The 16,868-nt window shown below is 43.2% G+C and overlaps 2 protein-coding genes across 2 annotated transcripts; both read right to left on the reverse strand.

Moving 5' to 3' along the window:
* Nucleotides 1-1,036: 1,036 nt before the first annotated feature.
* On the reverse strand, nt 1,037-1,903 carry LOC308085899 (cilia- and flagella-associated protein 20-like; the record flags this gene model as incomplete). The annotated part of the gene is made up of 1 exon (XM_080429214.1): nt 1,037-1,903. One exon carries the CDS (start codon nt 1,901-1,903, stop codon nt 1,037-1,039), a length of 867 nt encoding a protein of 288 aa, XP_080285340.1.
* Nucleotides 1,904-2,595: 692 nt separating this feature from the next.
* Nucleotides 2,596-5,094, reverse strand: LOC308085900 (cilia- and flagella-associated protein 20-like; the record flags this gene model as incomplete). Its single annotated transcript, XM_080429215.1, has 2 exons — nt 2,596-2,670; nt 4,369-5,094. The coding sequence occupies 2 exons, from the start codon at nt 5,092-5,094 to the stop codon at nt 2,596-2,598; spliced, it is 801 nt and encodes a 266-aa protein (XP_080285341.1).
* Nucleotides 5,095-16,868: the final 11,774 nt, after the last annotated feature.

Raw genomic sequence — 16,868 nt, forward strand, 5'->3', positions numbered from 1 at the left:
AAAAAGCAAACAAAAAGGCAATAGAAGGGGTGCACTGACCATACAAAATACATCTAGGGGCCATCAATTCTCTGGGCGACCCCCTGTGGGTTGTGGACGGGGGTCGGGGTGCCCTACATGATGGACATCTATGAGGTTCAGAGGATGTTGACTCAGATGAGCTCAGTACCATCGCTATTTGAGGGGTACCACAAGGGCATAGCTCAGCCAGTTAGTGCATGGACCGCGTGCCCCTTGAGTCGCGAGGACCCGTGTCCACAACCCAAATCCATCTCACGTCGTCATGTTATGTTTTTCATGTCTCCCTCTTTGACCTCAGTTACTTTCCTGTCTCTCTACCTCCAATTTCAACTTCAACTTCTATAACTTCAACTGTATTGTCAAACTTGTGATGACAAGTTTACAGGTGTAAAGGAGCGGGTGGAGAAAATGTACTACCCCAAAAAATAATTTCTAAGGCACTGCAGGTCCGGGTGGTTCTGGAGCTGCCCATTCTCCTTAACCAAGGCCTCCTTTTCTCCAACTAGTCCCTTTCTTGCCTTCCCCATTTCACCTTGATTAAAAAAAACCTGCTGCTGGACTTCGTCTATCGTCTCCAAATGTGGGCATCAGTTGCCTTCCTTTATATCAAATTAAATGTATTTAAAAAATATATAAAACATGTGGAAAAATTTGTGTAGGTACTAAGGAATTTGGTGATCAGTCAAGTGGTTTGCAAGATTAGCTCCAGGAGTCCAGACAAACACAGACACGCACACCGACAGCCACAGACACACAGACACACAGGACGGCTAGCCTCCTTACAGAGTCATGCCATAAAACGTTGATACACTGATGCTCCCACTGTCTTCTGAGCCAAACTGGGGCTGGATTACTTGCTGTATTGGCCTACCCACCCATCAAGCTACCTGGTCTGGGCCTGGCACGTGCAAAAACTCTCGAAGCAGCCGTTGGTTTTCACGGTATAGTTAATCATTGGTAAAGGAGTCGGTTTTCCTGTTTCTCCCATCAGGATATGTAAAGACCAGACTGTGGACTAACTCTGCTCATCTGAAGCTATATCATCTTCATCTTGGTCACTGGATGGCTCATTCCCTGCATCCATACCTGAGGCTTCATCTTCTTCTTCTTCATCTTCTTCATCTTCCGCAGGTGTGCTAGTGACAGTGGATGGCACATCCTCTGGGGGCTGCTCTTGGTGACCTCCATTCTCTGTTTCCTTGCCCTTTGATCCCTGGGTCCTATCTGAGGCTTCATCTTCTTCACCCTCCCTTCTGATTGGCTCCACATGCTGCCTCTGGTCCCCTTCGAGCAGAAGCCTCCTTTCCCTATTGTTCTTAATAGGCAGATATAGTTTATACTCATTTGGGAGCTCATCTGGTGAGTAAATTCTGTCTGAGAAATACACCCTCCTTATGCGACAGTTAGCATGGATCTGTAAGCGTCGCGCTTCAACGAAGTTGGTTCCATAGGCTTTCAAGGTGTAGTCTTGCAGATTGAACTGAATCTGATTCCAGCCTTCGTCCAGCTGCATGGGCATGGTAGTGACCGTCAGTGTATTCGTCATCTTACTGTGAAAGTTGCTCGCCCGAAACCGACGACGACTGTTTCTATCGTCTAATACCGTTACTTCAAAGCTGAAAAGGTCGTTGAGGTTCTTGACAATCAATACCAAATAGGGAAGCGTGATGCCCATCGACTTACGGGGGTCTGAAGGACATGTTATATATGTGGTACTGACGTTGTTCCCCTTTACCTCCACCACCAATGACTGGATGTCATTGTCTGTGACTCTCGTGACGTGACCATTACTGGTCGTTGTACCCCATAACCCAAGAGGTTTGCTGCCAAGGCTATATAAAACGGTCAATAATCCACTTAGATTATATGTGCTGTTAAACATTGTTCTGTGGTTAGTATGGTCCAGCAACAAATGTTTTGTTTGGGCCAAACAAAAACTTCATTAAGATTGCATTTAAGGACTTGATTTCTATCGACTGCTCGTCGTTATATAGGCCTATGACTTGGGTATGACGTAACAGTGACGAAGCACAAACCATTGTCCATATAGGACAACAGTTCTAACCTAGCCTGATTATCAGCCTGAAGCTTCAGTCTGACATTGGCTCCAGTGTAGGCGATTACAAGGAGGAGGGGATTAGAGTTTCCCTAAACCAATCCTAAGGGATCCCCACGCCCACCTCCGACTCTCATTGGACAATACATTTTGTACGGGAGAAGTCCTAGGTTCCCATTTGCAACTCCAGACCAAGAGGCAGTCCACTCAGAGAGTGGGCGGGGTCTATGGTATGGTATGGAACCAAGCTAGTCCTAAACCTAACCCTAAACCTAACCTTAAAGGAGTAGTTCACCTATCTTTCAATTACGCATGCCATGAAGCCTTGAATTCACAGAGATTGTTTAGTTTTTGTCGCATTCCTGAGCCAATAATTTGATGACGGGTGGCCGGCCAGCATTCTGTTCTATGCAGTGGTATGCTGGGAGGTGGCATCCAAGGCCTGGGAGCTGAACAAGCTCAATAAAATCATAAAGAAGGCCAGCTCTGGGGTTGGCCTCCGAATGGAAGGGCTGCAGTCAGTCGCAGAGAGGAGGATTATGGACAAACTGAACTCCATCCTGGTTAACCCCTCCCATCCATTCTATGGCGAGCTGCAGGATAAGGTGAGCACCTCCAGCCAGAGGCTCACTTTCCTCCCGAACATGCATACTGAGCAGTACAGACTCTCTTTCATGCCAACTGCCATCAGACTGTATAATGCATACGAACACTCTCCCTCAATGCATATGGTCCTGTGTCGTAGGCTGGCATTGGCCAGACTGACAACGTGGATTCACTCTCACGTTCCTCCCTGGTAACAGTCTGGACTTCGGCCCATAGGGAGCGAGTATGAGAAATCTGAAAATGATTTTGATGCTTTTCACTGTTGTACGGACAGCAGTTGAAACGCAGTCACTGATTGGCCCGATCATTTCCTTTTTTTATTTTTATTTTTATTTTTTATCCCACGATTTTGTAACCCTTTTTTTTCACCCTGTGCCAATTTTCTAAGTGATCCTGGGCGCTACACTCCCCCACCAACCTAGGGAGCCCAGGGCCGAGTAGCGCGTGAAAGGAATACGGAATTGAAAGGAATTCGTGAGGAATTCGTGAAAGGAATACGGAATTCCAACCAGTTCCCTTCCCCTCCATCAGGCGCCCCGGGTGTCATGGGGGAGGCGGTACAGCGACCAGGATTAGCCTACTACATGTTTTTGTGAGGGTATTAACTACCCTAGGAGACACGGGGAGAACATGCAAACTCCACACAGAGTAGGCCCTTTCGCCAACCCCACCTAGGGTCGCCCAAAACGTCCCCGGCGGTAACCGAACCCAGGACCTTCTAGCTGTGAGGCGACAGCGCTACCGACTGCGCCACCGTGCCTCGATCATTTTCTGATTTCTCATACTCGCTCCCTATGGGCCGAAGTTCAGACTGATACCGGGGAGGAACGTGAGAGTGAATCCACGTTATCAGTCTGGCCAATGCCAGGCTACCTGTGTCGGCCCTGGTCTTGTGTGATTATATCCATCTGTGTCTGATGTGTTTTTGTTTGTCTGGTAGATTATTTATTTATTTTGTCACATTATGCTGCTGTAACGCCTCAATTTACCTTCAGGGATTAATAAAGTATCTCATCTCATGCTCAGTAGGAGACTCTTTGAGTCTTTGACTCATCAAATTATTGGTTTAGGAATGCGACAAAATCGAGAAATCTCCATGAATTCAAGGCTTCATGGGGTGTGTAATTGATCATTTATTCTGCAATGCGCCAAACTTGCTGAACTAGTCAGTCCCCATAAGTTAGATACATATGGTACTGGGGCACAGACTCACCACAGCAACTATAGTGATTATATTCTTGGCATCTTTTTCAATTAATTGAATAACTGAGAAGTGCATTTATTTATTTTAGATCATTGTTTATTGTTTATTGTTTTTTTTTGTCTTCTGGGCCAAACTGGGGTTGGATTACTTGCTGTATTAGCCTTCCCACCCATCAAGCTACCTGGTCTGGGCCTGGGAGACATGTGAAGCTCTCGAAGCAGCTGTTGGTTTTTACGGTATAGTTAATCATTGGTAAAGGAGTCGGTTTTCCTGTTTCTCCTATCAGGATATGTAAAGACCAGACTGTGGACTAACTCTGCTCATCTGAAGCTATATCATCTTCATCTTGGTCACTGGATGGCTCATTCCCTGCCTCCTCACCCGAGGCTTCATCTTCTTCTTCTTCTTCTTCTTCTTCTTCTTCTTCTTCATCATCTTCATCTTCATCTTCCGCCGGTGTGCTAGTGACAGTGGATGGCACATCCTCTGGGGGCTGCTCTTGGTGACCTCCATTCTCTGCTTCCTTGCCCTTTGATCCCTGGGTCCTATCTGAGGCTTCATCGTCTTCACCCTCCCTTCTGATTGGCTCCACATGCTGCCTCTGGTCCCCTTCGAGCAGAAGCCTCCTTTCCCTATTGTACTTAATAGGCATATATAGTTTATACTCATTTGGGAGCTCATCTGGTGAGTACATTCTGTCTGAGAAATACACCCTCCTTATGCGACAGTTAGCATGGATCTGTAAGCGTTGCGCTTCAACGAAGTTGGTTCCATAGGCTTTAAAGGTGTAGTCTTGCAGGTTGAACTGAATCTGATTCCAGCCTTCGTCCAGCTGCATGGGCATGGTGCAGACCATCGGTGTATTCGTCATCCTGCTGTGATAGTTGCTCGCCCGAAACCGACGACGACTGTTTCTATCGTCTAATACCGTTACTTCAAAGCTGAAATAGTCTTTGAGGTTCTTGACAATCAATACCAAATAGGGAAGCGTGATGCCCATCGACTTACGGGGGTCTGAAGGACATGTTATATATGTGGTACTGACGTTGTTCCCCTTTACCTCCACCACCAATGACTGGATGTCATTGTCTGTGACTGTCTTGACGTGACCATGTCTGGTCGTTGTACCCCATAACCCAAGAGGTTTGCTGCCAATGCTATATAAAACGGTCAATAATCCACTTCGATTATATGTGCTGTTAAACATTGTTCTGTGGTTAGTATGGTCTAGGAACAAATGTTTTGTTTGGGCCAAACAAAAACTTCTTTAAGATTGCATTTAAGGACTTGATTTCTATCGACTGCTCGTCGTTATATAGGCCTATGACTTGGGCGTAACGTAACAGTGACGAAGCACAAACCATTTTCCGTATAGGAGTTCTAACCCTAACCCTAAACCTGACCCTAAACTGATTGTAGACAGTTCCACATGTGAGGGGCATAGTAATGAAAGGGTCACACACACACACACACACACACACACACACACACACACACACACACACACACACACACACACACACACACACACACACACACACACACACACACACACACACACACAGCTCTGTTCCCTCTGTGTTCACTAGAGGGAGATATTGTATCGCTCTACCTATGCTATGTACCGCATTGACAATGAATGATATGATGTGATGCATACTGTATCAGTAGTGGACAAAGTACTCAGCCCCAGTACTTGAGTCAGAATATAGACTAGTAAGTATTCAAAAGGACATTGTAGTGTTCTATATCCCGAATATTAATATACAAATACTCAGAGACAGAACTGCCTTTTACTCTCGACACTACAGACATGTTTTTTTTGCTTTCAAAAAGCTTGAAAGCATGTACTTTTGACATGTATATCTCTCTCTCTCTCTCTCTCTCTCTCTCTCTCTCTCTCTCTCTCTCTCTCTCTCTCTCTCTCTCTCTCTCTCTCTCTCTCTCTCAGTCTCTCTCTCTCTCTTGTGGTATCTGAAAACCACAGACTTAAAGGTTCTATTGCACTTTTGTAGTTGCCAACAACGCCATATTGTAGATAGTTTGTTGTTCCGGTGGTGTGAATGAAGGGTTGTAGAATGAATTTGAGTCTTCACTAGTCAGTGAGGTTTCTTGCTTCCAGTTTATTCAGAGTACAAACAGAGTTCTTTGGACCCCAAGGTCCCCAGCCAGCTCCCCAGCCTAACGGCCTGGAGTGGCACACACACTAAGTCACATTTCAGTATGGTCTTTATAGCATTGAATAGGTGGGTGGGGGTCAGCCTTCAAAAGTTGAGACCCCACCCAGACAAACAATAGATCACACTCTGAGTCCCTGATTCGATTTGCAACTGTATAAGGCAGGAAGGGGGGATGGGGACAGACCTCCTGTCTCCCAGGTAAGACAAAGAAAATGCTAGTGTACCCCACACCCAGCTCAGACAAACCGGCACCTCTCTGTCTGAATCCCCTCTCCTGTCTGTAGGTTACTTGTAGAGTATGGCTCAAATGTGTATATCATGTTATGAAATATAGGGTTTGGTGGCGTAATGAGTTTCTCATAAGTCTCCTTTCAGCTTCTTCCTCATGTACAGAAAACTACAAAAGAGTACATGAACATAAACAAGGGAACCAGAAGACCTGGTACTGCCAGACCCCTAGTGGTTGAAATCTGAATGGCCGGACTTCGCATGATGTGTGTGCAGAGGAAAAGAGGGAAAGGACAGGAAAAGAGGGACAGACCGACCGACCGACCGACCGACCGACAAAGCCTCATGTAGGCCGACCCCTTGGGTCTGGCAAAAATGTCATACGATAGTTGACACCAGAGGCGTAGCGTCATGAGGGCCAGTGGGGCCACGGCCCGGTCAGTAAAGGCCCTGCCCCGTCTAGCTGCTCAAACTCCTGGGCAAGATTCTCCAGAAAAAAATATTCTGCTCCGATTTTAATTCATGAATCCCAGGATCCATTCTCTTTTGGACTCCTTAGGACAGCCGCGACCGGCGGCTCACGTTACTGCAGTGATACATTGGCTGCCCCATTCGCAACTTTTACAAAGCTAAAAGCTGCCTACTCCTGCATATCAATGGTCCAAGTGTGACCTGTTAAGTACCGTAGTCTATAGGAGGCATAGGCTACTGCCAGATCATGTCCTAAGGAGTCCAAAAGAGAATGGATCCTGGGATTCATGAATTAAATTACAGAGGTGAGTAAATAAGTAATTGTATTCTTGTACTGTATAAGTACAATTTTGAGGCATTTGTACTTTACTCAAGTATTTCATTTAGATTTTGATGCAAATACTTTTATACTTTTACTTATAATTTTAATTTTAATTGTAACATATTTCTACAGAGCATAATTGATACTTTTACTTAAGTAAAAAAATCTAGTACGTTTTCCACCACTGAAGGATGGTAGAGTGTGTTGTTAATGTTGCTTTATGGTCGTTTTTAATTAATTGGTCGTAATTAATTAATTTTAAAAAATTGCGTATGTGTCCCGCAACACGGGGGGGGGATACAGATCCTGCCCGGTCAACATTAGAGTCCACGCTACACGGCTGGTTGTCACTGACTTATGGAAAAGTACTGCCTGTCTTCAATAATACTCAAATGTTTTCTTATTAATGTGGGTGTTCTCATACTATAAGATTTAGAGGAGCTATTGTCTTGTCACTTTCCTGGCTCTCAATATAATCCACTAGAATATAGCTTGTTAAACATACGGCGTAATAAATAAAATGACTAGGGGATCCAACTTGTGCAGATCAATGGGTATTACATTTGTACTAAAATGACAAATGAAGTACATACCCTAATCCTAACCCTTACAATACAATGCCATCAATGTGATACGGCCATGAAGCGTGATACAAAATTAAAAATATATGTATTGAACTAGAAAATGTGCTAATCGGAGCACAGGTCTCCGCCAGGTCAGGTAGGTTTTTGTGGGCCAGCAATGTTTGGAAGTCGCCAATCAGGATGGAATTTGAAAAATCACAATGATCCGTCTTGATCACATGACTGTACCGATTTGCATGAAATATGGATAAAATATGAAGGCGCAATATCAAAAGAAATGTTTTACATAAGTCGGCCTCCTGGTGGTGCTATAAAAGGCAGATGTGAAAAATGCAGGGCAAAGGTTTTTCCTTGGCCTCTAGGGCGTACATATTCAAAGTTTTATGTCAGTGCAATTATTGATAAAAACACGAATCGGCCTGTTATAGCGCCACCATGAGGCTGATTTGAAATTTTTGAAATGCAATTTCTTCCTCTGCCTACTGAGAAAGTAGGCCGAAGGTAGTAAACATTTTATGGAAATTGCACGCTGTGTTATAGATACTAAGTAGTATTCAAAAGGACATGCTTTTATACTTTTGTAGCCCCGTTTGGAACCTCACTCTCAACCCGGAAGAACCCCAGACGGCAGGTGCCAGTACTGCTCCCGATTCGGCTACAATGGGAAAACATGGCACAGGCTGACTAAATAAGCGATTTAAACAGGTTTTTTAACCCTGTCGTAAAAAAATTACTTTCCAGAAAAATCTCAAACAGACTGTAGGTGTCTCGGACTACCTTTACTTTTTGGATACGATGTTGCGAAAAAGGTGATCTTCACTGCGTTTGGACGGACTCTACCTCTGCCGGGACCCGGTACAACGGGACATCATCTCTGAGATATCATGGAGAGTGAGGTTCCAAACGGGGCTAGAACTTTTGACATAATACATATCTCTCTCTGTGTATCAGAAGAAGATATTTGACACAGGTTAGCTCTCTCTCTCTCTCTCTCTCTCTCTCTCTCTCTCTCTCTCTCTCTCTCTCTCTCTCTCTCTCTCTCTCTTTAATGTGTGTACATCAGTAGGCACCAGTACAGTGGAAATGACAGAAGTTGTGGTTTGGTGGCGTAATTCGACTTATAAGTCTACTTTCAGCTTCTTCCTCATGTACAGAAAACTAAAACCAAAAGAGTACATGAACACACACAAGTCATGTGGTCCTTTTCGCACATTAACCCAACATACACATGAATCAGCCTCGTAGGGCCTACTGTCTGACGGACGGATTAACGTCAAACTCTGTCTCTCTCTCTTCCTCCCTCTCTCTCTCTCTGTGTATCTGTGTGTGCGCCAGTAGGTGCACTGCGTGCAATACCAAGCGAGCAATAGCGGCAGGCCTGTACTGCAACAAGCATTATTTGTTGTATATGTACAAGTTGTAAAACATAAGCATAAATGCAGAGACATTTACTTGCTGTAATGATTTAAGATTGGAGGGGGCAGGGTACATTTGTGTTCATACTGCAGCACTGCCCATCGTGGATGTCTGCAATTGGCTAGTTTTGGGCCATAGCCTGAGAGGACACCTGGTCAGATAATTGCTCTGTGATTATCTAAACAAAATGGCATATAGTTGTCATTGACTGATTTGAACATTTAAGGTCCTGTGCCTGTTAAGAACCAACCCGCCAATTACAATATGGCTGTCCGTTTGGGTTGTGGGATCTAAACAACTGTCACGCCAAGATAATAGGAACGACGTAATTTGTAAAGAGTTCTTTGCAAGTTTTTGAAAGCTTTTCCTCTCCCATATCTGCCAGAAGTAGTGGTACATACTTACAGTACAACCAGTCTTTGTAGTTGTTGTATTGCGACCAAAATAAATAAATAAAATCATTTTAAGTTGATTCATTGTTGACAATGACAGTTTGATTGGAGCTCCAGGAGCTGGAATGATGTAACCATAACAACCACCAACATATATGAATCAATTCATTACATAAAACACCTTTCATAGTGAATAGCTAGTGAATTCAAAGAAAATTAGACCTACAAAATGTCCCTGATATTCAGGCATGTGCACACATAGTGGCCAACCAGTTCTGAGCACCTCCCTGATTGCCTTCATATATAGGAGGAAGTGGCCTTTATAGTTACTTTTCTCTTATTTGTATTTCTCTTACCGAACTACAGTTGGTGTCTGACCTGCTCTCATTCAAAACAAAGGCTATGCTACGTCATTTTGTTTCCCCCTCCTGATAAATGTGTTTTTTTAACAAGAAACAAGAGAACGGATGTGCTCAACTCAAAAGTCTTCAAAGTATGTGTACAGAACCAAAAGGCACAAAAAGAACATATGAAGGCATAAACACTTGCAAATAAGAAGAAGGAAACTGCCCTATTCGGTCATCAGCAAGACATATGTGTGAAGTCTGTTTTTAGGACATAGCTAGACGTCTCGCCCAACAGTGTGAACTTGCTAGGTTCCGTGTATAGGATTTGTAACGGATTACTCAGCCTGGCCCGAGGAGGCCAGGCTGGTCAGCACTAGATGACCTAAGGAGACGGGTTGGGACATATTTTGGCAGGCAATCCGAAAGGCAGGAAGGTGCTAAACAATTAAGTGCCTTAAAAACAATTAAAAGGATTTAAAAATCAATCCTTTATCTTCTCTGGTCTCAAAATTTCCCAATGACCTCTAGTAATGAATATAGGCTGTTCTCTTCTTCTATTCTCTTCTTCTAAATTCAGTTTTTATTCAGTTTCGTAAGTGCAGTTTATTTGTTTGTATATTTATCTATCTATCTATCTATTTATTTATTTTATTCATTCATGCGTGTGTATTTGTTTGTGTGTGTGTATGTGTTGGGGCAGGGGGCTACTGATATTTCATAACCTGTGGCTTTGCTTTAAGAACTATAGGGAACTGGTTAGAGGAAGTATTCAGTAAACATTTTAGCATTATTTTAGTTTATTAACAAGTCTATGACCTATGGAAAAGTACTGCCTGTCCTCAATACTACTCAAATGTATTCTTATTAATGCGAGTGTTCCCATACTATAAGATTTGGAGGACCTATTATTACTTTTCAGGCTCTTAGTTAATATAATCCACCAAAATAGCAGAGCTTATTAAACATACAGTATAATAAATAAAATGACTTGTGCAGATCAATGGGTATTACATTTGTACTAAAATTACAAATGAAGTACATACCATAACTCTAACCCCACAATACGGCCATCAAGCGTGATACAAAATAAAAAAGTATACATTGAACAACAAAGAGTACTACTGCTTTTACTGCAGGCAGTGTAATGGAAGAAAGGAAGTAGGGTATATGTATTTTAAAATGAATGCGAGGTGTTGCTAACCACACAACAACCATGAGTCATTTCTGACATCAATCAAGACTGCTACTTTGCTTTGCAAAGGACATATTTGGGCAGGCAATCCGAAAGGCAGGAAGGATGGTAGAGTGTGTTGTTAATGTTGCTTTATGGTCGTATGTGTCCCGCAACGCAGGGGGGGGGGGATACAGATCCTGCCCGGTCAACATTAGAGTCCACGCTGGTTGTCACTGTGTCTTCAATAATACTCAAATGTTTTCTTATTAATGTGGGTGTTCTCATACTATAAGATTTAGAGGAGCTATTGTCTTGTCACTTTCCTGGCTCTCAATATAATCCACTAGAATATAGTTTGTTAAACATACGGCGTAATAAATAAAATGACTAGGGGATCCAACTTGTGCAGATCAATGGGTATTACATTTGTACTAAAATGACAAATGAAGCACATACCCTAATCCTAACCCTTACAATACAATGCCATCAATGTGATACGGCCATGAAGCGTGATACAAAATAAAAAAGATATGTATTGAACTAGAAAATGTGCTAATCGGAGCACAGGTCTCCGCCAGGTCAGGTAGGTTTTTGTGGGCCAGCAATGTTTGGAAGTCGCTAATCAGGATGGATTAGCGACTCCCCATATTCCCCATAATCGACTCCCATATATTCCCCATAATCCCCCATATTTGTTGTATGTACAGGTTGTAAAACATAAGCATAAATGCAGAGACATTTACTTGCTGTAATGATTTAAGATTGGAGGGGGCAGGGTACGTTTGTGTTCATGCTGCAGCACTGCCCATCGTGGATGTCTGCAATTGGCTAGTTTTGGGCCATAGCCTGAGAGGACACCTGGTCAGATAATTGCTCTGTGATTATCTAAACAAAATGGCATATAGTTGTCCTTGACTGATTTGAACATTTAAGGTCCTGTACGTGCCTTAAGAACCAACCTGCCAATTACAATATGGCTGTTCGTTTGGGTTGTGGGATCTAAACAACCAAGCTGTCACGCCAAGATAATAGTTGTTGAAAGCTTTTCCTCTCCCATATCTGCCAGAAGTAGTGGTACATACTTTACATTTATTGTTTCTATAAATGACTTGTACAACCAGTCTTTGTAGTTGTTGTATTGCGACCAAAATAAATAAATAAAATCATTTTAAGTTGATTCATTGTTGACCATGACAGTTTGATTGGAGCTCCAGGAGCTGGAATGATGTAACCATAACAACCACCAACATATATGAATCAATACATTACATAAAACACCTTTCATAGTGAATGGCTAGTGAATTAAAATTAAAATATAGCTGCAAGCAGTACTAAACGGGTTCGAGGCATGAGAGGCAAAAAGTGATATGGAACAATAGCACAATAAGACATAGAAATAGAATGGATTGAACTTGAGACAAAGCAGCCCATGCAACTAACAAATGAGCATTCTCAATAGCTGAGCAGAGTGCTGAGGGATGGTGGCTAGCAATCCAGGGTTAAGGACCTCACTCATGGACACCTCAACCCATGGCCATAGACAGGAATCTAACGTTCAACCTTCGGACTCACAGGCTGTCACACTAGTGATTGAGCTAAGGCTTCATCCTGTGTCTGTTGAAGATCTCTTGCCTTCTGCCATGAACCGAGCCCCTGTTTCACTAAAACTAAGATCAGTGGTTCACAAAGCATTTATCAGTAGAGAAATGTGATGTCTCCTCTGTACCAAAACTAGTGAAAGTAGCCGATCTACAAGCTCACAAAGCGTTGTTATCCAAAAAGTTGTGAGCTTGTAGATCGGCTATTTTCCCAAGGAAATAGGGTATACATTGAAAATAACTACTGTCAAAAAGGCATTTCATGTTATCTTTAAAAATTGCATATGCATTAATTAACACTAGTCCATACTCGGTCGACGTATCCGTGGGGGGATATGCGCACATGATCTGGCAACCCGGGAGGCAGTTCGTCCCATAGCTCGCGGGGCCATCCCACAGCTGGGCAGCCCTGTAACCATGGCGACATTCTTTTACACAAAAACGCTAATAAACAGCTGAGATTTGGTGAAATCGAAAAACAGGCTTCGCTGTTCCGTGCACATGCTATGGTAATGGTCAATGGCTTTGTGCAAATTCAGATCAATTGCTCCAGCCACTGAGAAGAACCGGGCAGAACAAATTTTGGTCTCACCATTACAGACATTACTCAAATTATAGGAGGATGGTCATGTTTTGTGCAATGCCCCCCCTCACCCACTGTAAGATAGAGTTCTACTTTGGTTCACAGAATATTGAACATCACCATGGCACATCTACAAGAATGTGGGACAACCGAGTTCCGTTCAAGCCATTTATTGTTCCGTTGCACACATGAACATTTTATGATTGGGCAAGGAGGTGGTGAGGCTTCACGGTCATGGTTTTACACTATGAAAGATAGAAACACATGATTATTATACAATTTCCTTGAATTCTATAATAAGTACTTATGTGCCATGTTCATTACACACACACACACACACACACACACACACACACACACACACACACACACACACACACACACACACACACACACACACACACACACACACACACACACACACACACACACACACACACACACACACACACACACACACACACACACACACACACACACACACACACACACACCTATCTATGAGTTTCAAGGCAAACAACACATAGCCCACAAATTGCAACATGCAACCATGTACAAGTGAACTCACTTCAGTGACGCATGACCCAGGCCAGCCCCCCCCCCCCTCGCTTCTCCCTTTGATATCGATTCACTTTGCTTGCGACTGATGACGTTAATCTGTCTATGTAATCAACACACCTAGAGCCCCCCCCACACACACACACACACACACACACGCACACACACGCACGCACACGCACGCACGCATGCACACTAATTAGAGTGTGTCGTGGATAGTAACCCATGAAAAGATCTATTCTCCCCTATCGGTTTACAACTTGGACGGCGCTGAGTCGACTAGCAGACCATCGGCCAGTCGGCGCGGGCACTCGCGCCTGGGGAGTCGGCGCGCCTCCATGACGGAGGCGCGCCGACTCATCAGACCTTGAGGACCAGGACAATAACTATTATCACCGTCTCGCGAGTTCAAAATACAGCGTTACTCTGCTCAGTTTGGCTAACCGCTTCATTATCCAACCTGTCATAGAATATTTCTCTCATATTATCCATTTCATTTTCAGCGCTCCTCCGCCTCGCATCAAAGCCCCGCCTCGCGCCGAAGCCCTGCGCCTAAAAACGAGCATACCGTTCCAATTTCCCAACGAATGCCAATGTCCCTGTAACATATATACCAGGCCACTAATGAGTTGTGAGTGAAGACAGGTGTGATTGGTGATAAGTGAGAGCAGGTGAGAGGGGTTGATCCAATCCATGGGAATAGGGGGAAGGTTGCTGACTAGATGACTCTTTTCTACACCCACCCTCACTTACATCAGTAAAACAACGCCTAAACCTAACCTCAAGAAACACTATTTGTAAAACTAAGAATTCCAAATGATGATCACCTCAACACATTGTTGGGGACAGGGATCGAACCAGCGACCTATGGACTCACAGGCTGCCTCTCTTCTCATTGAGCTAGAGATATGGCCTTGATGGTGTCTGTTGATATCTATACGTTTGTCCGTTATGAACCAAGCCTCTGTTTCGCTAACTACTCTAGATCACTGGTTCACAAAACATTTACCAATAAAGATTTTTTTTGTCTCCTCGGAATGGAAACTAGTGAAAATAGTCGATCTACAAGCTCACAGCGCGTTGCTATCTGAAAAGTTGTGAGATTGTGGATCGGCATTTTTCACAAGAACGTATGTCATACATAAAAAAACAACTACTCTCAAAAAAGCATTTCCTGTTATTTTTTTTAAATTGCACATGTCTTAATTAACAGGGTCATGTTTTGTACAATGCAATTTAAATGTAACTTGTAATGAGTGGGGTTTAAACTGGGGATCTTCAGAACAAGAGGCTAACACTTTACTGATTGAGCTATTCGATCCACAGACTTTGTTAGTGAGAGAGGAGCATCCAAAGATGCTTTTTTTAAATGAAGCCAGGCCTCTACAATATCCATGGCCACAGACAGGAATCGAACACTCAACCTTCGAACTCACAGGCTGTCACACTTCGCTGTTCCGTGCACATGCTATGGTAATGGTCAATGGCTTTGTGCAAATTCAGATCAATTGCTCCAGCCACTGAGGAGAACCGGGCAGAACAAATTTTGGTCTCACCATTACAGACATTACTCAGGTTGCTGACTAGATGACTCTTTTCTACACCCACCCTCACTTACATCAGTAAAACAACGCCTAAACCTAACCTCAAGAAACACTATTTGTAAAACTAAGAATTCCAAATGATGATCACCTCAACACATTGTTGGGGACAGGGATCGAACCAGCGACCTATGGACTCACAGGCTGCCTCTCTTCTCATTGAGCTAGAGATATGGCCTTGATGGTGTCTGTTGATATCTATACGTTTGTCCGTTATGAACCAAGCCTCTGTTTCGCTAACTACTCTAGATCACTGGTTCACAAAACATTTACCAATAAAGATTTTTTTTGTCTCCTCGGAATGGAAACTAGTGAAAATAGTCGATCTACAAGCTCACAGCGCGTTGCTATCTGAAAAGTTGTGAGATTGTGGATCGGCATTTTTCACAAGAACGTATGTCATACATAAAAAAACAACTACTCTCAAAAAAGCATTTCCTGTTATTTTTTTTAAATTGCACATGTCTTAATTAACAGGGTCATGTTTTGTACAATGCAATTTAAATGTAACTTGTAATGAGTGGGGTTTAAACTGGGGATCTTCAGAACAAGAGGCTAACACTTTACTGATTGAGCTATTCGATCCACAGACTTTGTTAGTGAGAGAGGAGCATCCAAAGATGCTTTTTTTAAATGAAGCCAGGCCTCTACAATATCCATGGCCACAGACAGGAATCGAACACTCAACCTTCGAACTCACAGGCTGTCACACTAGTGATTGAACTAAGGCTTCATGGTGTCTGTTGAAGATCATAGACGCTTGCCTTCTGCCATGAACGGAGCCCAGTAATTGTAGAGGCCTCGAACCCCTCAAATTTAGAGAGAGAGAGAGAGAGAGAGAGAGAGAGAGAGAGAGAGAGAGAGAGAGACAAAGTGATAGAGACAGACAGACAGACAGACAGACAGACAAAGTGATAGAGACAGACAGACAGACAAAGTGATAGAGACAGACAAAGTGATAGAGAAAGATAGACAGACAGACAAAGTGATAGAGAAAGATAGACAGACAAAGTGATAAAGAACGCCAGACAGACACTCATGCCAACCTATTGCCATGAATCAAACTCTCGGCCTATGGACTCACAAGCTGCAACACTACCTGTAGTGCTATAGCTTCGTCCAGGCTGATGCTGTCTGTTGAAGATGATAAACTCTTGCCTTCTGTCATGAACCAAACCCCTGTTTCACTAACACTAAGATCACTCGTTCACAAACCATTTACCATTTAGAAATTGTATGTCTCCTCGGAACCGAAACTAGTGAAAGTAGCCGATCTACAAGCTCAGAAACACGTTGCTATCTGAAAAATTGTGTGATTGTAGATTGGCTATTTTCATATGTTTGTCATACATTGTAAAAAACATACTCTCAAATAAGCATTTCATGTTATCTTTAACAATTACACATGTATTAATTGATGCAGTCATGTTTGTGCGATGCAATTGAAAAGTAGCCTGCCCGATGTGAGGTTTGAACTGGCAACCTTGGGGTTGTAAGGCAGATGCTGTAGCTAGAAGCCATTGGATC

The sequence above is a fragment of the Gymnoscopelus braueri genome (genome assembly GCF_963280865.1).
Source record: "Gymnoscopelus braueri genome assembly, chromosome: 5".
Taxonomy (NCBI): domain Eukaryota; kingdom Metazoa; phylum Chordata; class Actinopteri; order Myctophiformes; family Myctophidae; genus Gymnoscopelus; species Gymnoscopelus braueri.